The sequence below is a fragment of the Leptosomus discolor genome, chromosome 1 (genome assembly GCF_034619465.1).
Source record: "Leptosomus discolor isolate bLepDis1 chromosome 1, bLepDis1.hap2, whole genome shotgun sequence".
Taxonomy (NCBI): domain Eukaryota; kingdom Metazoa; phylum Chordata; class Aves; order Leptosomiformes; family Leptosomidae; genus Leptosomus; species Leptosomus discolor.
In genome coordinates, this window is record NC_141391.1 from 77,736,001 (window position 1) to 77,763,537 (window position 27,537).

A 27,537-nucleotide genomic window follows, 5' to 3' on the forward strand; every position below is an offset into this window, starting at 1 on the left:
GAGAGCACAACTCCTGTAAGAGCCAGTTAGAGCCCTTTTATCAGTATGCACTGAATTGCATGTTTACAGTCAGCCTTCATGTGAGGAATCTCATCTCAGACAGTGTATAATCACTCAATATCCTGGTTTGTAAAGAGACATCACTGTAACAGAACTTCATAAATTAGCCATAAGATTCGTCTTAACGAACAAGAAAACACGCCCTTGTCTTTCTGCTTTCAAGTACTACGGTTGCAAGTGTGAGGCATTGGAAATTTCAGGTACAAATCTTTTTTAAAACTTAATTATTTTCATTTTTTACAAAGAATTATAAAATGTATATAAGATGATGAAAAACTCATTTATCCTTTTAAGATTTTTATTCCTAGAGAACTTCTTGAAAAACATTATTTGAAAAATAAAAATCATAGGCTCTGCAAAGTACAAAAATTTACATCTTTGCACAGTTCCTGTGCTTTAGTTGTATTGTATTCATTATATACATATATACTAATTTGTGCTTTTAATTACACAAGTTTAGTATAAACTTATAAAATTAAATCTATGAGTTAACTATGCAAAAAAGATCTGGGAATAGCAGGAAACTTAACTAAACCATAAGTTAAAAAAAAATCCTAAAATATATAATTTTAGTGAGTCTACTTCAGAGTAGACTATCAATATTACAATTTACTAAATTAATGTCAAATGTTTACAGCAAAAAATTATTCTTGCCTGCCTCTAACTCTTTAGATACTTACTATATACTAATACACATATCTGAATGCAGTATCATGCTTATCCACAAAGAAAGTCTTCATTTACGCATGAACCCCATTCTTCTTCAGACTTGCTCTTAGCACTTCAATTTCCTTCCAGTTTCTAAGACAAAAAATAATGAAAAAAGAACACAAAACACAATGTGGAGGCATGTAAATTGAATGACAAGTATCAACCTATCACAGTTATAAGACAGAATAGAATCCAGGGTACAGAATTAATCTGACAATCTCATTCCTTCAACTAAAGTCCTTGTTCCTAATACAAAAATCTTTCAATCAAGAACAATCACATTTCCTTATCTGTCACATCAATCTAGATGTTTGCTGTTAACATACTATTTTAAAAATTTTAAGGACAGAAGGACATTCTGTACACGAATAACTCTACATCACTGTAGAATAGTGAAAGCCTATGAGATAAATTACCTTTGTCATACCATAAGCCTGCTTTACAAGATTTTATTCCAATAGATTGCTTTATACTATTACTGTGATTCATATTGGTTTTACAAGCTGTAAGGAAGTATTAATCACTGTTACCAATCAGAAGATGTAATTTCTGCCTACAGCTCTCACTCACAGACGTGCAATGTTTTGAGGAGGACTCCTGACATTTGGACATACCTCATCCAGTCTAGATGCTGCATTCAGAAGTTCTTGAAAATTTCTAGATCTTTAGGGGGTACCGGCGGTGTCTTGTTCCAGTCGTCTTCAGGATAAGCTTCAAAATTGGAAGTATCCCCATCACTGGATACTTTCGGTACTATGGGAGGCTAGTCAGAACAAGCACAACAAAAATGTTAGTATAGTTTCCTCAATGAGCTCTTCTCCATCATATTGGAGGAGAAATTCTGTAAAAGACTGATAAAACAAAAGGGGTACATATTTATAAAAATTCACCCTTTTCACTAATAATGAATGGCATGAGAGAGAGAAGCTTGCAGCAACATAGACACGTTCCAAAGCCTTGTCTATACTGAAGTTAAATGTTGTGGTTAAAGGACACTTACAATACAGATAACTATTTTATTTAGCACTCAAGTTCTAGCTGCTTTGCAGACTGAAGGTAAATACTGCAAAAGATTACTACAAATAAGCTTCCAGGCACGTGCTGTTACATCATAATCTGCCATTTTCCTTCCTCACTCCTCCCCTCCTCTGTGGCCTATGGGCAAAAAGGAGTGTAATCACATTAGGTACCTTTCAACTAAGAAACAGTCTTGAGAGCAGTATGGGTAATTGCTTTCCAATTGAAGGAAAAAAGCCTCCTCTTTCCTTCGTTGCTTTCAAACAGATTGATTGCTTTTAAGGAGGCTGAAATGACTAACTTGTGTGTGCTCCACACTCCCTACTACTCTTTCTCCTAGCCTAGCAATAAATGCAAGCAAGTAAAAAAACTGCTGCACTGTAAAAACTTATTTCACAAGGATGTCTGTAAAAGCATATTAATTCAAACAGATCTTTTTAAGAAAACTTGGAGGTGCCAAGAGAAATAACAATGTTCTCTATTTCTTTCCTCAGAGGAACCTCTGAATTTCTAGTATTGCCCATCACCTTCACAGTACCTGTAGTTTTCCCTCGTATTACATCTAGCATTGAGATTACTCTGCCCTTCTGGCCACAGGCTATGAAATAAAGCTCCTTTCTGGAACATTTAATTAATCGCAGGGGTTAATATATGGCAAAACCCTTTTCTTCCCTCATGGGACATTCATCCGTCTATCCCCTTCTCAGTAACAGAGAGCTTAACTATCATTATGAGTCCAGCACTTCAGGATGAGAAAACCTTACAAACGATCACCAAACTGGCTAATAGAAGTCATACCATAGACAGAACTATAAAATACAGCAAAATGTTATTCTGCAGCTCCTCAAAAAGATAAGAGCTAGCAGAAGCCAGACTTTTATCTAATTGTTTGGGCTTCTCAGTTTGAAACAATGCCATCAGCAGGTTTTCAATAGGAAATAAAGGGTTCCTGAGGGATGGTACTTCTAAACTTCAGCCAAAAGCGAAGTCCTACTTTTGCATGTGGCAGTCACAGTACGCTGCCCAGATGCTTAATAAAACGTGCAGAAGCTGCTCTACTCCAGAGGACTATCTTCTCCACTGTGAGCAATGTCTGGTACCCTCACCCCCCTGTAAGCATTTTGGCAGGAAAATCAAAATGATTTTTGGCAGGATCTTTTGTGAAGTGACACACAGAAAGAGAAAAATAAAAAAAAGAAGAGAAAGGAAAAGACTTTAATTTTAGATTAACAGAATTTAAGATCTCATCAGGACCATGAATCAATGCTTTCTAAAATAGGCCAACACACACTTTTTACAGGGTAAATGGAGCACTGTATCCATTATTTCATATTTTTAATCTCTTCATCAGTATGAAATGGAGTGAGATTGTAAAAACTAATTCTGAAGAATTCTTCCTCTAGAAATAACAAGTAAATTTCTGACCCAATTCACATCCTTGCTCTGAAGTATAATTAAGTAGCATCTCATCCTCTAAGAGCTTAATGTAACCATCAGAAAGATTAAGAACAAGTTTTGGATTCTTGGTCCGAATGACATGGTGACTTTTTTTTTTTAAAATAAAAATGCAACACAAAGAATGTTTGGACCCAAAACTTTTGATTTGTACATTCATTTTTTAATACTATTTGTTTGTTATTTATTTGGCAATACAGTACGTTGTCATAAACATGAGAGCTGAAATACTTATAAAACATGTTGTTATCATCCAGTTTGTGTTCTTTGCAGATTTGTGTGATGAGAATTTACAGTAAATAATTTGAAAAATGTGACTTCATTGCACTAGATCTACATAAAACATCAACTGGGTATACTAAGCATCAAAAGAAACCAAACCACCCATTTAAAACTATTTCATACAAGAAAGTTTACAAAGTCACCTACAGCTTTGTGTTAGGATATTGTTTACAAGAATATATCAAGAACATTGTCATCTTTTATTTATTTTGCAAGAGCTCAATTTAAGATATCTAGCCAGAAATTCACTGTAAGAAACTAATGCAAAAAAAGGGAAAACTAAACTTTTAATCAGTATTTGACTGACTGCATATGGCAACCTACGTTACTGAAAAATCACTGCTGTAAGAAATCACTCCAGTTACAACTTTGACGAAGGAAAGTAAAAAGACAGTTTTACTTCCAAAGGACTTTGAAAAGCATTTTGCAGTGTTGATAACTTTTGCAAATATCACCCCTTATATAGTACTAGAATTCAGTGCTGTTAAAAAGTATGTTAGAGTTACATTCATAAATCCTTCTCTCTCACCTTCCCTATTCCTCCTACTCTCATATGCTTTACATTTTATTAAAGCATTTACCTGAATTGAACTTGGCACAAAAATTTAAAGCCCAGAGTAAAATACTTCCACAGATATAAGGGCAAGGCAGGGGAGGGGGGATAAAAACAAATAAAATCAAACTATTAATTGCCCCCATACCCCCTAACAAAAAACAACCAATGACAAGTAATTACATACAAACCCCTAGAACTGAAAATTAAATGTTTTATTAACTAATCAACTTCAGCGAAACAAAGCAGGGATTTTTTTTATAGACATTTTGTATATAGACAAAAATGCAAGTAGACATTCATGTAATTAATTCTGCAGCGTGAAAGAGCAAAAATGCATGTCACTGCTGCGTGCATATACACACATGCTCATACACGCATGAACATGCAGATGCAACAGGCAACAAACCTCAACAGATCAGTTTAAACAAACAAAGATTTCTTGTCAATGTCCTACAGAGTATTTTGCAGAATATACCTTTAGTTTCCTTTGAGGTACAGCGTCCCAATCTACAGACCTGAACCATCGATGTCTCTTCACATCATCTGCTCCATTCTTTAAAGAAAAAAATCAAAATAAGTATTTATTAGGTTATACGTATGTCAAACCATGTATTTCATCATAAGAACTGCGGTATCAAAGGCAGACTAATGGTCCATCAAATCTTTTTTCTTTTCTCAATGATAATCATCAAAACATTCTACAGGATAAATTCATAGTGTTATTTCCATAGCAGATCCTCAGATCCAGCAATAAGAGCCAAAATTATTTTTTTATTTTTTTTTTAAATTTTATTTTTAGCACATTCTTCTGACACAAGGGAGATGAAGAATAAGCTTTAAAATGCCCACAAAACCGTTCACTGCAGTTCTATTCTCTTCTGTTTTCTCCAACAATTTAGAGAATGCTTCTTATTCAGATACACTTTCTAATTCTTACACTAATAAAAAAACCCTAATGGTTGATGGTGTCTTAAATAACAATCATGTCTGGGAAGCAGACAGTTCTCTCAAATATTACAGACATACAGTGCTGAGAAGAAGTTCTCAGCACTGTTACAAAAGTATATGTATACGAAAACATTTGTTTTCATTTTAGATATACGGATTAAAGGCGTATTTGTCTTGTAATGAATATTCTCTCTGGGCTGACTGTTTTGATTATGTACATAAAGAACAAAAATGCTGTCTTTTTTTTTTTTTTCCTCCCCAGGATGAAGCTTGGTTCAGGCATAGACTCATTCTCAAGGCATTAAGCATTGGGGAAAACCCGCTGGTTCTCTGTCTCGGGCCTGATCACAGCACGGTTTTAATGCACAGCACTCAAGCTCATACCACCACATGCAGTTCCATGGAATGAAGCCTACCACACATTTGGTTTTTTCAGGTTTATATGGAGCGGGACTATCCACGCTCATATCCAAAGAGGCAACAAGGACAGTAATTTATCATCCAGTTCCCTCAAAAGCAGATCTGATTGAATGCTTCTCCAGAAAATGCCCAGTGGGATTTAAGTTTTTTTAAACCAACTGATTATGGAAAAGGATCAGACTTAAGACTGACCCAAATCCTGCTTCTAATTAGAACTATTTTCGATTTTGACATTTTAGCCAATTGTAGGGAAAAACCCCAAAACAAACCAAAACAACCACAGACTAAAAAAAAACCTCAAAAGCCAGCCAAACACATTTCCCAAAACCTATGTTTGAATAAACCAAGGTTTGCTCCTGTTTTTGTTTTCCTCCAAAACTGTCAAAAGATATAAAAGTTTTCACTGGTCAATAACTTTCTAAGTTTTCAGCTTATGAAATTTCCTTTTTAATCCTCCTGCTGCCCCCCTGAAAAACACTGCAAAGAATTCTGAAGTAGAAGAAAAACATTTGTTTCCTAACTTTTCTTACCAGTCTAAGTTTGTGCCATAAAAGGCTCTGAAAAGAACTTTGGACAGCGGGTTCTGGCATCTGTACTTATATCACCATGTTCAGGGAACTTGGATGACTGTGCATCTTTTACCTTCTTTGTCTACATGCACTGTAAAGTATGCTTTGTGCAAAAAAGTAAACGTCTACCTCCCCTGCCTGGGGAAATGGAAATTTTAGCTGTCTCTAAAGAACTAAAAGATTACACAAGCTAATCTGCGTATCTGCAACACCTTAATAATAACAAGTCAATGAATATAGGATTAGCTTACTCTGCCAGAAGGGTAAATTAACCTACACTGAGTTTTGCATGGTGCTTTGGCTAATCTGAGTTACTTCACATGCAGCTAACTCCTCACTGTGCTACCAATCATAGCTACTGCACAGCTGTGGAACCAAATAAGCCTGTCATATAGCTGTCATCTTCTTGGCATTACAAATAGTACCACATCAAGACAATCTCACAGAATTCACAGATTCCTTCATGTTCCTCCCTGACATACCACAGGTATAGATGTATTTCTAAGATAGGCTGGAATGCTATCTGAGCATATTTTTGACTAGTAAGCTATTGACTTCAGATGTCTGTTCAGAATAGGATGAATTCTTCTTGGTGGAAGACTATTTGACTGTGCTTTATCAGCCCCACCACCAAACTATCAGGACAATGATCAAACATGGTACTACAATAACCCTTAAATCTTTAAAATAATTTTCAAACTTCAAATTTGATTAGTGTTCCTTCTGGGATTAAATCTTTCTAAAGAAAGAACCAAATCGGATGGTCAGGTGGCACCCTGTCCTACAGGACTTAGCACCATGTTTCTGGTGTAATCTAAATCTTCAAATTAATCACTAAACAGGTAAGGTTTCTTTTTCCTTTTTTTTTCCCCCCATACATTACTTTGGTTGTGCAATCCTAAACACAAAATTTATGTATCTCAATTTCATGCTCATAAAGCCAAAAGCCACAGAAGAACTGTTCTACATCTTTCCTACAGAATTCTTTCAACCTTGTGCTTTGTTCTGTGTTACACCTAACATTTTATACTGACCTTCATATTTCCTAATCGTCTTGTCCTGTCAACCACAAGCAGCTTCTTAATAAGGTCTCTGTAGTAAAGAAAACATGTTCTCTGTTAAAAAAAAAATAATTTATATTTGACTGTCATACAAATTTGGGGCTTGGACTAGATGACCTTTAGAGGCCCCTTCCAACCCAAACTATTCTATGATTCTATGAAATGTTACAGAATATGAGCATACTTCCCTTTAACTAGCTAATACTGTGTATAATTTAACCATTCATTTCCTTCGTATTTTAGGACACTTAAGAGTGAATGATAAAAAGGAATAATCTGTTCTAAGATGAACTTACAGAATTATTGCAAGTTCCTTTTAGACTCTTTCAAGAAACAAAGGAGAAAAACTCTCTCTTCCTCTCCTTCCCTGCCCCCTCAAGTAATACCATATCCTTGTATTTTTGTATTTTGCTGGGCATTCCAAATTTCAAAACTTATCTCAAACCTCTTCGGCAGAACACAACTCTAATATACATTAAAAAAATACGGACGAAGCTGCACCCTCAACTTTATACACTGACATTTAAATTCTGTGGCAGCTAAATACTCAGAGAAACCATGGAAGAGCTAGTCATCTGCTTAAAACTAGTAACATCTATAAGTAACATCTATAAGCTTTGATTTCATTGAAAATGAAAAGCCTGAACTTCTAGTATCTTGAACAGTTCTACATAACGCTAAATCAACATTTTAAAAGGCGAACATAAGTTTAGGGACATAAAGGACTTCTATTTTAATAGCAAAGTACTTTAAATATTAAGCACCAAAAAATTGCAACATAAATCAAAGTGAGTATCACAACTTATTGAGTTACCTTGATTACTTACAAGTTGAGAGAAAAATCTGGCTTCACATTTCTATAAACAGTTATTTTTTATCTCAAAGATTATTTTGCCATTTACTTTTAGAATAGCAGCAGTCTGGTCTCATGGCATAAAGTACCAACGACAGGAAAGAACAAAGGTTTACAACCCTTCTTTCTACAGCCTCAGATAGACCCAAGAGATGCAATACTGCATAAAATGTTTGGGATCTACAGAGTATGGCTAATTCCAATTTTTAACTTTGCAGAACGTTTAAAAGAAAACCAAGACCTTTACTTACAGAAAAGAATGCAAAGATATTAATGACACACCTGCCTCTCCATCCCTAACTGTATCACCTACTATCCCAAAACAAAAAACAATATTTTGCCACCTATCCTTGAAATCACAAAAGTGTGTGCACAACGAATGTATGAACTGAAAGTGAATGTGCGAGACTGAAAAGCTGTTGTACTTGGCAGGGATATAGTTCTAAAATTCAACTGGAAAAATACTCAATTGCCAAATAAAAGGAGAATAAAAAAGTCAAGGTAGAAAGCAATTTCTAAAACTCTCATGATCATTCCAGCCAATCAATGTTTGGATTAGACCAAATCACGTGACTGACTCCATTTACAGTGACCTTCACAGAAATATCTCCTAGTTCTTTGTGGAGAAGACTATTTCTTATGGAGACAACCACAAGAGTGACTATAATCAGACATTAAAACAGAAGTAGGACTGAAAAGAAATCCAGAAACCCAGAACTAGATTCACAGACTATATGTCCAAAGATAAATCATGGAATTTCCTATTTCTATATAACCAGAAAACATTCAATGCATCATTCCCGGCTTTCTTCAAAAATTCATCTTAGAACAGAACAATCAAGGGATGATCTTGCTGTGTGGTCACTAAAGATGAAGACATTTGCTGCACTCAATAGAGCATATATCCATTAAATTGAAACAAGTATAGTTTAGTACTTCTTTATTACATAGTTTCTAAAGAATAATTTAGAAATTATCATGTTAAAGTCAGTCCAATAGATATATATTTGGGGAATGAAATTCTACCTCAAGGTTTTCCAGATCAATAATCATTAAAATGCTGTAGCACTGATGTTTTGTTTGGTATTTTCCAAAACTGTCTTTGCAAGCAAAAGTTTACAAAAGCAAAAAAAAGAAAAATATAAAGAAATGACTTATAAACTCATTAGTGGTCAAAGAAATAGGTGGAGCATAACTAATACTTCATTTCTGATAATACAAAGTAACACAAAACTCTGCTGACACTCTTATTTTGGAATTTCTAGTCACTGAATTTATCATCATCATCACGGCAGAAGCCGGTCTTCAGAAAAGACCTAAACTAATGGTCAAATGTGTCAAGGACTTTGTATATACAGGACAAAGGATTTGAGGAAAACATCTGATCAAATTGTAAGGCAGCTAACAAAAGGGACATAGTAAAGAGCAATGTGAAGAGATGCTACCTCAGGCCAGAAGGAACAGTACTTATACAAGACACACAGCAGTTATACAGCACAGTAGGAGACAGCGAACATCATGCAGCAGGAGGAAAAGCAAAAGGGGTACAAATTCAAACGTAAAAAGTGCTGGAGAATGATAGGTGGGTAAAAAAATGTCAACCAGTAAGTTTGTGTAGTACATCTGGGTAGAAAAGTTTTTGCAGAGTTCAAGAAGGAAAATAGTTTTGCTGCCTAGCAGCAGCAGAGAGTTAAAGTTCAATTGTTATAAACACCGTAGAGCACTAATACTTCAGACACAACCTGGATGTGACAGGACCCAAGATAGTCTTCATCCTTGCTGAGACACCAACTGATAGGAAGAAGAGAGAGAAAGTAAAGGGGATACAGGTGATGTAAGAAGCAGATTGTCTTCTTAAGACAAAATAATCTTGGCCCTTGCTTTAAGCTACTGAGGCAAAGGCTACCCAGTTTCTGCATAGTGTGGTATAAAAAAAAAAAAAAAAAGGAAGAGGGGTTGATGGAACAAGAGATACATTATGCTAACAACTCGCTGCAGAAAGCAGGTAAAGCTATGCAAATGAGTAAGATCAGCCAAAACCAAGGTGTGAAAGGAGGAAAGCTCAAGCTAGAATCCCATGAGAACCCTTAAAGGCAGGAGTGTAACGGGAACGAGCTGTCAAGCACACACTGAAAGAACGCTGGGATAAGAAAAGCTGGGAAAGAGGTGTATCAACAACTAGGTTGATTAATGCATCCTATAATTCATTGGCAGTTACGTCTAGACTGAAGAGCAAATCCTGCAGATGCCTGTTTGCTATCATATCTAGGAAACCTCACAGCATCAGGCATCTTCTGGATAGTAGAAATCAGTGTTGGTCTGTGAATGTTGAGCACAAAGAGAAGCTAACAGCATCTCTACCTTTAAAGGCTTTCACCGTGTTAGACAGGTTGCTAGTGATGATAACCTAATTTGAGCTGTGCATCTTCTGGTCATGCTCTTATACTTTAGTGCACACAATACTATGTGAGTCCTAAGACAGACTGGGTTAGGAAGATCAGACAATGAGACTACACTAAACTCGAAACAGCATCGAGACAGTAATGGAAAACTCTGTTAAGAACAGACACAAATATGAGACACTAATCAATCTAAGGTGATACAGACATGCTTGATTCAGTGTACCTGATGACTCAATGGAGGCTTAAAAAGTCCTCCCCAGATGATTATTTTTGCAAGAGAACTCATAAAAGTTCAGAGAAAGTTGGACACATTTCATTAGATTTACTACACAACATTTTTATCTATTTATCTAGTGGTGACAGCAAGCAATTGCCATCGTTAAGGTCACTTCAAAACACCTTGAATGATTAACCTAGGAATGTAAGAATAACTTCCTTTCCCCACTCATTCAATCATCTCTGCTTCTGAGGAGACACTTGTGTTTAAAATTGCACTTCCTCTATTCTAATGTTCACTAACAATTCTTTCAATTACAGAATTTTTCAATAGGCGGAAAAAAGCATTTAATCTGCAATATACTTGTAATGACTGCAAAATACTATGAGTAAAAACCACACATGTATATATAAGACTGCATATTGAACTGGGGCCCTGCTATCAGAAGAGGAAGTCTATTTCATATAGGACCTTTTGAAGTATCAGAGAGTTCATTCAAACAGTTAGGTTGAGAGTGACAACTGCTACGTATGCACATAAACGAACAGATTAGTGTTCATTTCCTGCACTCTTAATTTTTACTTATATTAAATTATCTCCCCATATTCCTCCTCTTTTCTTTCTTCTAGGCACCAACCTGGTACCGATGAGCTTTGTACAAAGGGTGGAAAAGCATTTAATATTCCAAACATGTAGAAAAGTAAAAGAGGCAGATACTATCTTACAACCATATCTCCAGCTTGAAGTCTACCAAACACATAGTTTTACTTGGACTGCAAGAGTAAACATAATCTAAAATATTTTCCAACATGGTGTTTTGGAAAATCAGAATTTCGTATCTGGTCTTCTATGAAGATCCTTTAGAAAGAGTGCTTAGGAGGTGTTTAGAATATAAAAGACAGTGTTGGGAGTCATGGACTTACTTTACGTATAAATCCAAATGCCTTGGGAAATCTATTTTGCCAGCAAGAATCTTCTGATATATACCAAATGGATTGTCATCAAAAAATGGAGGAAACCTATTTTAATACAGCAAATTTTTAAAGGTTAGAAAAAGAATTTCTAAAAATCTTATAAACAGTATTAAGTTATAGTAATTCCCTTCAGAAATCATTGATTATATAGTTCTTTTTGGTAGGGCATTATCAGTCAAATACTAATTTGAAGAATAACTTAAGTTAAGGCTGCTATTGCAAAACAGAAAACATTTCTGTACGGAACACATTGAATACAGCATTAAAACTGAAATATTACAAGAGAGATTTTTGTTACATTAATACAGTAAAAATATCAATTATTAAACAAATTTTCAGCACTAAAGTAAAAAATGCTTTGCTTTTATCTATAAAACCTAAGGGTATACTTTCCAAAGTCGCATTACTATTTTTGATCTTGTCCTGTAACCGCAGACATAACCTTATTCACCCTTAAGTATCAAAACTGAACTGGACAATATTCATATATTTATTGTACTACTTGAATTCACGTATATGTTTTGTCAGAGAAGGTTTGAAAGAGACAGATTGTTCAGAACCTGAAATTCTCTCAGTGTCCTTCTATGTTGGGCAGATGAAGTACTTATTTCATAATCCTCCCAAGACGATCAGGAAATCAAGATGCAATCAAAATTCTACAGGTCTTGTTTCCTAGAAAGTTCTTCATGAAGAAGTTATGAGCTTTCAGAGAGTCTTACAGCTACAGTAAGAGTAAGTTTTCTGTTGTGCTTCCTTTACCAGCACAACATATACCCTGACTCCCGCAAAAGGCTCAGAGTATGGGTGCATCAGTACAGTCGGTATAAGCAGCTCAGCCCAAGTGCCAACAGGTTTTCAGAGTGGCAGTCACCTTTTTGGAAATTAGCACAGAAAACCTTTTAGGGGAATGGAATAACTAACTACTCATCCACTAATCTTGACTTCTGCAACATGACCAAAGCATCCCTCTTACTATGCTTCAGTCTCAAAACCCCTACAGAATAGAAAAAAAAAAAAGATTTTGAATATCAACCATATTAATAACATCCAACCACTACTACAGTCCAATGTTTAGAATATTTTCATATCTTCCTAATGTTTCACAATTGCTTTTTAAGAGAACTTCACTGCATGCGTACACACAAACACAGTGCCGGTAGCTTTGGAAATCACTGGTAGCACAAACAAGGGTGAAAACAACGTTTCTTCATTTCACATTCTTTCCATTCTATGCTACTCAAACTAGCTTATTCCTCAAGAAGTACTATACATTATTTCCATTACATAAGTGTTTTCAAAAGTACCAATTTCTCTATTCAACTGATGGTCAAGCGGTTTAGCATTTTCTTTGAAATACGGTAAAATTATTCCATCAGAATAGTTAAGTAAAGCTGTCTGTATACATGAGGTAAAAAAAAATAATATTTCAAAGCACAGAAAAGCATGTCAAAACTATCTGGTTAAGGAAAGACAGAAGAACTTTTGCAGTGTTCTTCAGGGAGCCAGTGAAGATTCACTATGAAAAACTGAATAGTCACAGCTAGAAAGAAACCAGAAAACATAAGGATCTCAGGAAAAGAATACTTCTGTTTTTATAAACTCCTGCTTTGACACTAAAGAATAAGCAAAATGTGATAGATATTTAGCATGTATAAAATTTCCCCATACCAGAGAGACTATCATATAAAGTATCTTTTTTAGGCAGGCAACATGTCCTTCACATTCGCCAAAGCAAGCTCACAAACAGTACACTCAATTTCCAATTTTATATTTGTTATTACATATTAGCATCTATAAATGTATAAAGCAATGAGAATGAGACTTTGTAACTATGTATGACAAAGGTGCCAGCTGCAGCACTCTGTACACTACTAAGGTGTGAAATCAAGAATAAGAAGTATGCTTACATATGTTTAAATTGCTCTTTGCTTTCCCACTTTGAAAATCCAAAATTACTATGTCTAGAATTCTTGAGAAACTCAAATTGCACTTGGCTATATAACAATTTAATGTCAATACTGCTTAAAGTGCATTTGAACAATACACAAAAGGAGAATAGCTTTGAAAGATTACACAGTTTTCTTACAGACAAACCAAATAACTTGATTTTGATACTACTTGTAAACATCGGTCTTCAACACAGCACAGATTTTAGACAAAACAATGCGAGTATTGTGCTGGAAGCTACCTAATAAATCAACACACCCACCCCACCCTCTCACCCCACCATCTTGAATTTCAGACTGTCTTCACACCATAACACAAATATAAACAGCTGCCGTTTTTCCACCAACTGATAAACAGCTAAAAACACCCCCGAGAACAGCTGCAAACCATTCCTTTTGCTAACTGATGCTTAACAATGGCACTGACATTGGTCTCGAAGATAACAGTTTTAGCACTGAAGAAGAGAAGTTGTAAAGCCTCAAGGGAAAACAGACGTCTGAGAATATGAAACTGTAGACAGGAACCATTAGCTACCCAAAACGATAGAGCATATCACATATGACCATGAAAGCAAAAACGAAAAACTCAAAGCCCTCATTAAATGAGAAAAATTCAGTTAGCTACACTTCTGATGACAGTACAATTATGACCTAACATATCTAACGTTAAATAACAAGTATATTTTCCCTAAGGTAGATCGCAGCAGAACACATTTAGTCAAAATAAATATATCTTTCAACTCTTCCTATTGACAGCTTCTTTAGCTTGTTTAGATTAACTCTGAATTCCATATTACTAATCTGTTCTGTAAAGATTTCTTCTCACCCCTAGTTCTTCCTATTCTTTCCCCTTCCTATATTTTACTATCTTAAACCTAAATGGGAGCTTGCCTTAAATCTAGTATGCGCAGAACTAGAATTCCATTGGCCTCTAGAGATTAAGTTAGAGAAATAAGATACTGCAGAACAGGAAAGTGTGGTTTTGTTTGTTTGTTTTAAGAGAGACCACTTCCTTACACACACATCTACCAATTCTTTTCAATTGCTTTTGGAGTTCTGAGAGAGTAACTTCAAGAAATAACTACCAAATATCTTGCTTGCAGACAATAACTTAGTCTTGAAGTCAGATTTTGTTCACCTTCATGTAATTTTTGTATTTCTTCTTTGAATTTCAAGGCATAAAAGTTACCTAGGACTGTTTTTGCATTAAAAGCCTTGATAATAAATATCACGCTACATCTTGAATTGGTTAGGCAAAGATTTTTAAAACACTACTGCCAACAACAGTGAAAAGCTGATAAAATGCTAAAAGCATATGCCCTGTGTGACAATCTGCCCTCCTAAAGAAAACACAAACCACAATCCTTGCTCCCTTCAACCCTCCAAACCCCAGAATTTTATCCTAGTACCATAGTACCTACCTATGCCCCCCCATCAAAAAAAAACCAAACCAAAAGCAAAACAAATGCTGTAGTAAAAACCATTACAAAATCACTTGTAGCAGACAGCTGCTCTATCATTCAGCCTTTATAAGACCTCAGCTGCCTTTCAGAAATGTGTAATTTATCACTATTGGTTAAGAGTTTCTATAGCTGAAGTGTTTATATTAAGCTTGGAGGAATCCAGAGCTCATCCCTTGAGCCAGATAATGTCAGGACACAGAAGATCCCACATAGAAGTGACAGCAGCTGCTCCCGTTTTTTTTTTTTTTAATGAAGGGATTTTATACTAGTCATACGCCAGTAGAATATATAGCAGTCATATGTCAGCACCCTGCAGTCTTGAGGTCTCACTGGCTCCAGAGATGAGATCTTACTTGATTAACACCTGTAGTCAGTATGTTAACTTTGGAAACCACGTTTCTATTACTGCTCTAGTAGACAGAATCCTATCGACATCTCTAAAGCACAGAAAGGAAAAATGCCCAATATCCACTTACACTGAGACCACACCGACCACACAGAGTGGTCCCACTGAAACCTGTGGCAGGGAGGTAAATCACTCAGACAACAGCTGGAAGACTGCAGCACCTGCACTCATGTTACAGCACCAGACACTTCTATCTACAGTCTTCATGCTGTCTAGGACTAAGATTAGTGGTAACAAGGCTGCTGGGAATCTCTTGCTCCCTTCATCCCTCAGAGAAGGACTCCCTTGACCAATCTAGGCTGCTTACCCTTACAGGGAACAGTGGAATAAAGGTAAAGCCTGGCTGCTGCACACATCAGCCTACACAAACAACGACTTTGTATTAGACAAGTCAGCCAAGCCTGCCTGGGTCAGTAGGGAAATGTCAGTATATTTTCACGCTGCTTCTGTCCAGAAATTGTCTTGAGATTCAAAGTAAACGCCCATGCAAGCCTTCAGGACATTAAGAAAGGAAGCAATGGGCAGCAATGCAGTCCTGGGATACAGTTTTGATGCTACTGGGTGGACCTCTTCACAGCCAACACACATGACAGACGAGCTCTGAAGTGTTCGTCCATCAGAGGAACTGTCTGCTCTGGCAATCTCATAAGCTTGTCCAAACACCCAAAGAGTCTCCACAGTTACTCTGAACTGACAGTACCGTATACAGAAAAGGAAAAATAAATCCATGTGAGGATGTTTTTGTTCTGACCAGTCTACAGGGCTGCAGATCCAGAATGAAAGGCCATAGAGGCAACGTGACTCACACTCAGGGAGCGGGAAGGCACAGAGCACACTGGGCCAGGTACTGAAAACAAGTTCTAACGACTATGAAACCAAAACTGAAGAAGTACACTGTTTCTTCCAAAGCGATGAAAGCCTTGCTTTCATCCACATTTGCTCTACCACACCAACCATGGAAAAAACTGCATTCTTTAAGGAAAAAAAAAAAAAAAAGTGGGAAGTTTGAAAGTAGCTTTGAAAGGTACAGACAAGATAAAAAACAAGGAAAGACATGCAGATTCCTTGTTCAGTACACAAGCAGAATCTATTTAATACTTAAAGTCAGAAACAATTATATTAATTCCAGAAAGTCCCTCTTTAGTTTAAATTTGTATCTTTTGGAAACACTGCTTATCAACCAAATGCCGAAACATCAAAACTATTATTCGAGCAAACTGATTTCCAAATACACCTTTAAGCTTTTCCCTGTCCTTTTTTCTTGGTTTAAAAGAAAAACAGTGCTTAATAGCAATACAAGCTGTACTAATAAAAGTCTTCCTACTTGCCATTATGCATTTTCACAGGCTAAAGCTCCCACTGCAAATGTTATTTCACTATGCTAGCAATTAATCACATAAGTTTCAAAGAAAACTGGTAGTCCTCTTCTTCACCCTTTAAATAAACAGGATTTTATGTATAAAAATCTAAACCTCAATGAAACCTGAATTTCCAAAACAGATAAGGAAAAAAGCAGCTTTTTAAAGTCTTAAGTAAAAAACCAAACCAAACCAAACCAACTCAAGAAATTAAAAACTCCGCACAACGACAGTAATTTATGGTTTGTTTTTTTTTTTTTGTACAGCTTCCCAATCCCTTTCTTCAGAGGCACAAGTGTCTGGTGTATCAATAATAAATTTAGCCCAAATTTGCTATTCCAAATATTGTAAACAGAACTAGTAAAGAATTCTGTATTACATCCTATTGCTGTGATATAGTAACAATTATCACTTACCCGGACAACATCTCAAATATAAGAATTCCTAGGGCCCACCAATCCACAGCTCTTCCATGGCCTTTGCTTTGTATAACTTCTGGTGCAAGGTACTCAGGAGTGCCACAGAGTGTCCATGTCCTGGGAGGAAAAGAATTAAAAAAAAACCCCAAAAACCACAAAACAAACAACAAAACTTGACTGAAGTGAAACTGAGATAACACTAAGACAAAAAAAAAAAAAACAAACCACCAAACAGACACAGAGGAACTATCCAACATATATCTATGTATTTATTGTATATAGAAAGAAGAGAAAACCGAAAGACCTCTATAAGATCTAAGACTGTTTTGACGATGCACTCCAATTCTCCTGTAACAGTTATATGGAAGTTAGGAAAATTCTTGGCTGCAGAAAGTATCTGTGCACATACTGACTGCTGGTATGATACTCTATCCATTAGACTATACGTTGCTTTGAAATTATTAATAGTGGTTTTTACCCTGCAAGCTGCAGACTCTGGAAGTTCACAGTCTACCTCTGACAGGCCCAGCAAAAGGCAAGCTTATTAGCCTTTTCCATTAAAAGGAAAAATTTGGTTTTAGAAAAAACAAAGGGAAGAGTGGGAGATAAAAAAGTAGTAGTTTAAATCAGTAAATAGCTGCAGACATAATTAATATTCCTTTTACAATCTAAGTGACGTTTTTCAAATAGTATCGAGATGTAACCTGTCTTCACTTCCACAATATCATTAGAAGCAAAATACTTTGTATTGTTAATTACTCAAAATATTTACAAGGTGTAGTTATGCAAGTAAGTAATACTATTTTTGATGTATTTTAAGTGTCATTTTTACACATAGCTTTCTTTATATAAGCTAAGGAGTGTTATATTGCTACTTAATTGAAATATATATTTAAAGTTCTATAAATTCATTAAATAAATTGAAGCTAAGCAGTTAGTGTTTAAAAAGACCAAATTACTATTTGAAACAAATAATATTCTAAACCCATTCCTTTCAGAGATGTGAACCCTTCTTTGTAAAAATATCCATGTAGAATTTGCCTGGCTTTACTACCTTGACTTATGTTTAAATACAGGCTCGAGAAAAAAAATGTGTTTTCTTTCTGAATAAATGATACTTCCCTGATGGCAAGTCAGAAGATGAAACTGAAAAAAGTGCTCACCAGTCCAAGACAGAATGAAATAACAGCACAGAATAAGAAAGAAAAAGGCATATTGCATTTTAAGGAGAGTTGTAGTAAGATACAACAAAGAATATAGTCACAAAATTAATGGACACTGAATGCAATTTCTAGCTTGCAGCAAAAGAAACTAATTGCTTTACTTGTAAGTGCAGGAAGAATCTTCTCCAATCAAACTGATAATATGGTCCTGAACAAATGCAATAAGATGGACAGCGATCACCTTTAAAAGTAATAAATACTCCTTTCAACTTCTAGATTTTTCTACCACTGTTCTGCTAAATTTCACAAACCTTCTTTTTTCCTAATCATAAATGGATATTCAAGATGCACCTTATGGAATCTCAAGCTGCCAACATATTTTTTTTTTTTTAAGATTAAATAATATATTTTTCTGAGATTAGAGAATTATTTTAAACAGAGCTTTTGGGTAGATTTTTCCTTAGCCTTAGCCTTCATTCATAAAAATACTGATCATCAAGAAAGATGCATCAAGAGGAGCTGTACAGCCAGTCAAGACTTTATTTAAAGATTTACAATACACAGAGTTGAATTTCTTTAAGCTTGATTTTAATATGGCAAAAACTAAATTATGCCAGCTAAACTGTCAGAATGAGTTAGACACACTATGCACGCACATGCTCCATAGTTCTTGAAACTATATTCTCAGTGTAAAGAAAACCTCTTTAATTTTTACCATAAAAGGGTGACATAATTCTTATTGCTAGAAAATATAAACTCAATTTCCAAATCAAGCATACTCAAGGAAACTCCTACGCGCAGCACTGCTTTACGCACTGCTGCCATCTAGCAGTTGCCTGTATGAGGACTACGTAATTAAGAAAACCAGCAAAGCTTTGTTGTCTTTTAAAACAAAATAGTCCCCCCCCTCCTAAATTCAAAAAGCCGTATTACAATCCACCGCATAAACTTTTATGCATACTGATTTAGCCAGGTCTGCAAATGAAGTGGCTGCCAGTTTTACTGTACTTGGGAAAGAGGGCTGTACAAATAAAGCAGGTAGGGCAGGCACATTCGTTTCAAAGGACAAGCTAGACAGTTTGCAGGACAATGCCCCACATGGTCGTCCTTTCCTCCCCAAAAATTGCCAACACTATGAATGCACAAATTCAGCAAAGAGGCAGCCTTTGGCTGTTTACATCCCTTATCAAGGTTATTTACACACAAATCAGTCTTAACACCTGACCATGACTTCCAGGACCCACATCATTTGCTGGTGACAATGTAACTAAAATGACCCTCAATTACCATACAGGTTAATAACAAGAACTTTTTTATTCAAGCAAAAGGAAAACCACAAATTAAGGAAAGGGCAACATAACCTGAAGTCCCCTAGCTGCACTAGGAAATAAAATTTATTATCACCAGCAGGTCAGCTACTTCTCTTAATTTCAATCAAGAAATTTATGTTTACCACCTACACAAAAACTTGTAGAAAGCTCAAACTCTTTGTCAAGCTGTGTATTTGTGCTGTAAGATCATGACTTCTATTTCCTCTTTTGTTGGTCATGAAACAAACTATTTAATGTTTTGGAAAATGCATCAAATGATATAAAAAAGATCAAATAGTCTTAACTATTCTTTTTATCATTACTATTTCATGACTGTTGCAAATTAATCGGAAAACCCAGATCATCCTTTTGAAGACAAAGCAGAAAAATAACAATGCACTATTTCCTTCAAACTGCTACAAAGAGTGCACTGTTCTGGCTTTTCAAGATAAAAGCTGAAATACAGGTAAGCAACAGCTGATCAGGTTGAACATGCAATTTTAAAACAGGAATATATGAATCTACTCTGGTCAAAAAAGATATGCTATAAAATAATATTTGCAGGACTTGTTAACAGTATTATTTCAAGAAGCTGAGTCTTGATGGCTAATATATTTTAGTGTTCTACTCCATTCAGCATCCACTTCTGTACTCCCTGACAGCTTTCCTGCATAGGAGGCCAGAGATAACAACAATGTCCTTTCTGGTGTCCTCTTCTGGAAGTTTCTCCATAATTATATTCAATGGAGATTGCTTTGTTTCCAGCCCACAAGTTTGTTCTGCAAGACATTCTTGCTTCTACAGTGACAAACAATACACTTTTCAAACAAAACTTGCTGTGTCTTGTTTTGGTTTATTCTCTTTAATCTACTCTGCAGAACAGTCATGAGGCACGTTGAGCTTAAGCCACAGTGCAGAAGTGTCCCCAATACCTTTAAGGTTAATCGCTTCTCAAGTTTCTAGGAAGACTTTCATAGTTTAAAATTACTATTTTTTTTTTTTTTTGAGGAATGTAAACTGAACAAGCTAAAATTAACAGTGAAAAACATTCCTCAAAAAAAAAAAAAAATTACGGAAGTCCTAACTTTACCTACAACTTTCATAACACTCTGAGTGAAATCTGTACATAAAAAAAATAATGTAAATTTCTATGAAAGAACACAAGAATTAAACCAAGCCAAACAAACAAATACCAAAAAAACCCAAGTGAGAAAGATCAGAGACATGTTTAATAGACACACTATACCCAGAAAAAGAAAGGTCTAAAATTGTAATGGCTGTTACATTCAAAGCATATCCTTTCTACATCCTGCAGGTAACTATCCTTTATAAACATCCCCTCCCCATCTTCTTTCTTGACATTGACCTTTTTTTAAAGTAAGGGCATATCTATTTTATGTAACTGTACTTACAAGAAACTGAAGAGCTTATTAAGCCTTTTTAAAATCACACTATGACCAAAGGGGAGGGACAAGGATAAACAGAAAGACCTATCAACAAGGAATAGAAGGAGACAAGAAAACTTCCTCTCTTCTTTCTCTAGAAAAAAAAAAAAAAAATAAGTCTAGCTCTTCAGAAAAAGTACTAATAAGAAGGTAAACATGCAGGCCACTTCCCACGGTGGGAACACGAGCCAGCCATGCCCTCTAAAGAGCCGCTTAATTGTAGATGGATACGGTGAACACTTCACCCTTTCACACACGGCAATGGGAAGAAAAGAAAATGTGTACAGAAAAATATCAGTTAAGCAACTACAGAATCTTTCATGGAAGTATTATGTATCAAGAACATGTAATTGCATTTAAGGTCTTCTGCAGACCATGTTTTATTTTACGTATCACGTCTTTTCTTGTCTAGGAACACATTTGCTGATCCTAGGTGGCAAGCTCCCTCACAGCTGTTTGAAAAACATACATACTTTGTGTTTAACTTTTGCATTTCACATACACTCTCCCTGTATATACACATGTATATATACATACATACACGTAAGGTTCATGTGTACGTTTGCCATGCATAAAAATGACAAAATATCTCCTATAGTTTTGATGAAATAGTCTGTGAAACAAGATAACCTACTGGAGTGCATTAGTGGATAAATGCTGACAACAATGTATTTTTACAGTGACAAAAACAGTGTTGTGGAAATTACTGCAGCTAACGGGGAGAATACTATGTAGTTAAGAACAAACAACCAAACAACAAACCAAACCAAAAACAAAACACAAAACCAAACCAACACAATAAAACCAAACCAGACTTGCATAGGTAACTAACCACCTGTGCTCTAACTGATGAAAGTCCTTGCTCCTTCCAACATTATGTTTGTTTATATTACCTCTTGTACATTTATAGTGAATCAGTTATAAATACAAAACCACTACAGCATTCCATGTTTCAACACAAATTAAGCAACCTCACTGCCTGTCCACCAACCCCCCAGCCCCAGCAACAGAGGATGCAAAAAACAAATTAGAAACAGTAGTGACAACTGGTTTTGATGTCCTAAAATGTATTTGAACAAATTTACTCTTATAGATACATCTTCCAGACTGAAATATATACTGTGATGTAAAGTATTACCCTATTTAATGAAAGATTACTTCTGTGTACCTTAAACATACAGAAATACAAACGAAGAATAACCACTAAGTGGCAGTATCTACATATAAAAAAGATGTCATAAGAATTTGTATGAAAATATCTTATAAAGAGATCTTCCTACTTACATGGAATTAGCCTTACCTCTTCCTGCAAAAAGTTACTTTGATTTAAAAACAAAATATTTTTTAAAAAGCCAACATTTGTAGACCTATCTGCTTGCCCAGTGGAAACTAAATTCAAACACATTGATATTAAAACACTACAGGTTTAAAACAGATTTCTAGACCTTAAAGGTGAATAGAACCAGTGTATTTCCTAGTTGCCAACCATTCATTCCTCTGTGCTGAGGCAACGGTGAGCATGTAACCTTTATGACCTCCCTAACATGATTTGATTTTTCTCCTCTGACTTTTACTTCATAAGGAATCCATTAACAGTAGCTCCCTCAGATCTACCTTCATTTCAAATTGATACTGTAGAATTTCCCCTACACACTGAACTGTTGCAAGTGCAGTATCAAACAGGTAAACAGATGAGTGAGGAGGATGAGCACCCATGTAATGCCTAACTCCCCAGGCAGCCTCAACTAGAAGAACCAGAATCTCCCTCAAGAGGTAGCCCAAGGACATAATACCAAACCTTGTCACGCTGCTTTTTTAATATGACAAGCCAGTTTTTTTCTCCCTATTTTTGAATCCAAATGACATCTCTTGCTTCCTTTTATGAACATGTGTTGTAATCTTGGAACAGTAGTTCAAAGTTCAAAACGCAGAGAACAGACAAATCACTGGGGAAAAACACCTCTGCATTACCAAAAAGTTTGCATACGCTAGTAAAGCAGACATAAAGCTGACAGAATTGTAGAAGTTAGTTAACCAAATCACTTCTGCTGAAGCTGGCTTTATTGTTTCTGTCTAGATTTTGCAGTTTCATTTTAGCAACAGGCTAGAGAAAACATAGTATCCAGTTTTGAAATGTTATTCCCACTTTCCAAAAATCTCTCCCAAAAGAGAGCAGAAGGAAACACGAGTTACAAAACTTTTCCCAATTCAACGCATATGGAGGATTAATGTCCCATTTACATACTGATGTACATCTCAATATTTGCCCATATTGCTTGGCCAAACTTCCTTTTTACAAGATGACTGCTGAAAACGTAAATATACAAAACTACTCATATAAAAATATTTTTCTATGCTAGCTTATCTGTGATACTGCTCCAAGTCATACCTAAGGTGTAATATTGGATTCCATGCAGCCATTTTAAGACCACCATTTCCTTCATATTGAAGGATCTGACATGTGTGAACCACACGGTGTATTAGGTGAAATGCTGAGCTCTGATATAAAATTTTTTTTTCTTCCAACTGTTTAACATGCAAAACGTAATTACCATAACAAAAGCCTACTTACCTATCCACCAGTTTTTTAGCAAATCCAAAATCAGTAAGCTTGATATGTCCTTCTTTGTCTAGTAATATATTTTCAGGTTTTAAGTCTCTGTAAACTATTTCTTTGGAGTGCAGGTATTCTATTGCACAAATAATTTCTGTAGAGTAAAACAGTCCTGTGCTGTTGTTGAAACGCCCCATGTTGCGCAGGTAACTGAAAAGTTCTCCTCCTGGCACGTATTCCATTAACATATATAAAAAACGTTCATCGTGGTTGGTCCAAAATCTGTAATAAAAACATTTTACTGAATAAACAAATTATCTCTGTGATTTGCTTTAAATTTCTGTAAAATTTTATCTATTGCTGCAACTATGTATATAATTAATTGATGGTTCATATTCTGCAAATATTAAAACCCCAAGAAACCAGCAGGATTATGTAACATACATTCAAGTAGCTGACTTAACCCAAAAAGTAAAACCAATGGTTCAGGATGCACACAGCAGAGGCCAAGAAAGAAAATCTAACTGAAAGACTCCATTACATTGTACGAAACAGGCTTCTGCTGAGCACCTCATCACTGACTTGGTATACTGCCAGTCTACTAAGACCAGCCGATTCTTACACACCTTACATTTTATTTAATCAAATATTGCCAAAGGAATGGGGGGTGAGTAGAATCTGGTTTTGTAGAGATGTTTATGACAGCACGTTCAAAACCAGGACACCAGAAAGTTCCCTTTCCCCTCTTAAATCCCTTCCTTCCTCCCCAGAAATAAACAACCCCAACTAAAGCAGCAGATCACAATGCTTGCTCTTCTATGGTATCTTTAACAAAAGCAACAGAACAGCAAAAACGACAGCAAAACAAGATTCATTTCTGTGCCTCAGAATTAATCTAATGATAAGAACCTTCCAGTCCTCAGACTGTTGCCTTTAATTTAAGAACTATTATTGTGGTACAGTCATTACTAGAGTACAGTAAAAAGCAGCTAAGGAAGAAAGAAAATAATTCCATGTGGCTTTCAAATGCTTCATTACAGAATACAGGAATCTTCTCTCCCGCATTCCCCAAAACCAAGCTGTTTTTCTTTCTACCCACATTAAACAACTCATATACCACACACCCAAACGTGACTCAACAGTCAAGAGGAAAATAAATATCTCGTAACGTCTGGAAGAATATTCTACCATTTTAAAACAAACAGCTATCCCTGTTACTATGATAAGACATAAGAACATTGTATCCCTACCTACTTGATTGATACAAGAATAGAAGTTACTTTAGCTTTTAGTAACTGCTTTTGCAGTACCATAAGAATAGAAACATCAAATATCTTTTTCTTTATTTTTTTTTTCTTCATTAGCTGGTTTCTAATCAAGGCATAGAGTCTCAAAAAAGATAAGCAGAGCAAACAGAGCTCCCAAACCCATGAGTAACTTTTGCTTGATAACCAGCACTGAGGCAATGAAGAAAATGAGACAGACTACCAGAAATCAGAAACAGCTCCTCAATTCCTTCAAAGTGATGAAGAGCGAGTCCAGGCTTGCCTTTTGCTTTTATGGCACTACTTCCCAATCACATCATCATCAACATCATTAATTGGCTATTGATGATGTTCATAGTATATTTATTGACTATGTAAAAACACCCTTGAGATGTATTTTAAGCAGTTAGGCAAAGTTGCATCTATAACAAACAAAGAAAGAGGAACAGGAATAGGCAAAAAAAAGCAAATCATTATTTAAAAAACCACCTACAGAGGAGAAGAAGGACAAAATCTGACGAAGAATATGGAGGAAAAAAATGGAAGACCTAGACCATTACACCACAATATTTTTACTGGAATGAATTTCTTCAAGAACTCACTCTTAGAGGTTTGTCTATCCACAGAAAAATGGATACATTATTTAAGTATACATGAAAAATAGTGAAAAAAAGAGATTTAATATTTGTAATACAGATTGCTTTAAGTGGTATTTTAATACAAAAGAGGAAAATACAACAGAAGCTGAGATTAAAATAATACGCACAGTGTCACCTAACTTTACAATCCAGCTTCACTACATGAACTCCAGATGCCACTGTGAACTCTTACAGACAAATAACCTATTTTAGCTTATAGGACTGTAAGACACAGTTGATTTTTATTAATTCTTGTTCTCTTGGAAAAAAAAAAAATAAATCAAAGATGCACGTCAAAAATCACAGCACAGTATGAACTGCTGCACCCACAGAGGAATGAAATGTCACTTGAACATGTCAGAAAACATTGCCTAGGAGTCTCCAGTGACCAACTGGTGCAAGAGCACCAAACAAGCATTTCCAAAAAAACCCACTTAAACACTAAGTAGATAAATAACTTCAGTATCTACAGAAAACCAGGAACTTTATGCAGGAAAGGCATTTTTCAAAACTAAACTTCTTATATAAAAGCCTTTATACACAGGAAGATACAGGAAGGATGAACACCAGAAATAAATTATATGCAGCATCACTTTACAATTCTCCATTATAAAGTGCTAAAAAAAATGCAGTATTATGATGCACTGGCACATATTCCTTGTTTTGCAACCAGAGGAAGACACTACCCATGTTTAAGATGGTGACACTAATTGAAAATAGAAAAACCAGACCATGTAGATAACAGTTCAAAGGCACTGAAGCAGGACTATATATAATTTTTTTTTTCCCTTTTTGTTTATCAATTCTAATCAAAGAATTCACAGGAAAAAAACATGTATTGGGCAGGTGAGGAGGTGGCTGAAAAGAGCTGTTAGCCACACAAAAAGTTGCAGGAAGTCTTATTTGTCAAATAGTCAATGATATTTGTCCATGAAAGCTTGTTTAACCTGAAGTACAGAAATATTAACATCACTTAAAATTAACTACCTCATTTCAACTAGGTTGCTTTGAGTCTCCTTTGCCAAGGGACAAAGGCATCACGCGGACAATTACACGTGCACGGCTGATGCAGCATCTCATTGAACATGTCAACAGGAAAAGGCAGAGAACAAGAAGACATGAAGAATGTTTGCCTTGCACACAAGTGTTCCATTTGAATTGCGTCCCTCCTCGGCGATTTAAAAGAATCTGACATTTTGGAAATAAGACATGAATGAAATCCAAAAAAACTTAGCAGTTTGGATTTTTGACTACTTCTGTATGGACACGAACCCCCACATCCCTATCTCTTGACTTCTCACCCAAGTTTCTCTAATTCCACACTTCCTGCACTGTTCCAGATGCACAGACATACTGGGGCATTTTGTTTGTTCGTTGGTTGGTTTTGGCAGTTGTTTTTTTTTAAGAATATATGTATGTACATATAGATACACATATAAAACCCCGTTCCCCCTGCTCCATCCATATTTTAACCAGTCTAACTAGATGTAGTCAGCCTCTCCATCTTGCTTTCCTGCATGGATCTCGAACACTACACACCCTAGAACTCATCTTCCTGATACTATACTACACACAGATTTCTGAACACTGGCTGGAAACTAATAGTGTCGTGATGCTGGCAAAAGCAACAGCACACCAGGGAAAAAGCCTCCTCCTGCAGGGCTCTTTCAATCTTTCAGATGACTACCACGCTTTTGCCTCTTCTTTTCCCTTTGATATCTTCTCAGCCCTGGGAGAAAGCAGCACTCCCTGCAGCTAGAGATTAACTAAGGTTAACTTTGTCTAACTTTACGTAAAACTGATTAAGGCAGGTAAATCTTGGTCAGCGGCCCTGTATCCATGCATGAGAAAATATAAATGGAAAAATAACTGTGCAATTACCCAGAGGTTTCGTTATCCCATCGATATCGACTCAGATACACAAAAGGCACGGTGGTGCTGTGAACAGAAAAGTATGATGCCTTCTCTCCTTAATAAAAAGATCATTGGGATCACTAGAATCACCACGATTCCACTAAAAAAGAATATTCTTTATGAACTGTGTT

The 27,537-nt window shown here is 35.8% G+C and overlaps 1 protein-coding gene across 1 annotated transcript in view; it reads right to left on the reverse strand.

The window, feature by feature from the left end:
• Positions 1–818: 818 nt before the first annotated feature.
• Positions 819–27,537, reverse strand: part of PRKX (protein kinase cAMP-dependent X-linked catalytic subunit) — a 57,326-nt gene continuing 30,607 nt past the window's right edge. Inside the window, exons 3-9 of the mRNA XM_086477828.1 lie at positions 23,608–23,871; positions 17,115–17,234; positions 11,475–11,570; positions 7,053–7,110; positions 4,557–4,634; positions 1,386–1,534; positions 819–861 (exon numbers count right to left, since the gene is read on the reverse strand). Of these exons, the coding sequence (XP_086333954.1) occupies positions 1,409–1,534; positions 4,557–4,634; positions 7,053–7,110; positions 11,475–11,570; positions 17,115–17,234; positions 23,608–23,871 (742 nt within the window). The 3' untranslated portion in view covers positions 819–861; positions 1,386–1,408. The remainder of the gene's footprint in view (positions 862–1,385; positions 1,535–4,556; positions 4,635–7,052; positions 7,111–11,474; positions 11,571–17,114; positions 17,235–23,607; positions 23,872–27,537) is intronic.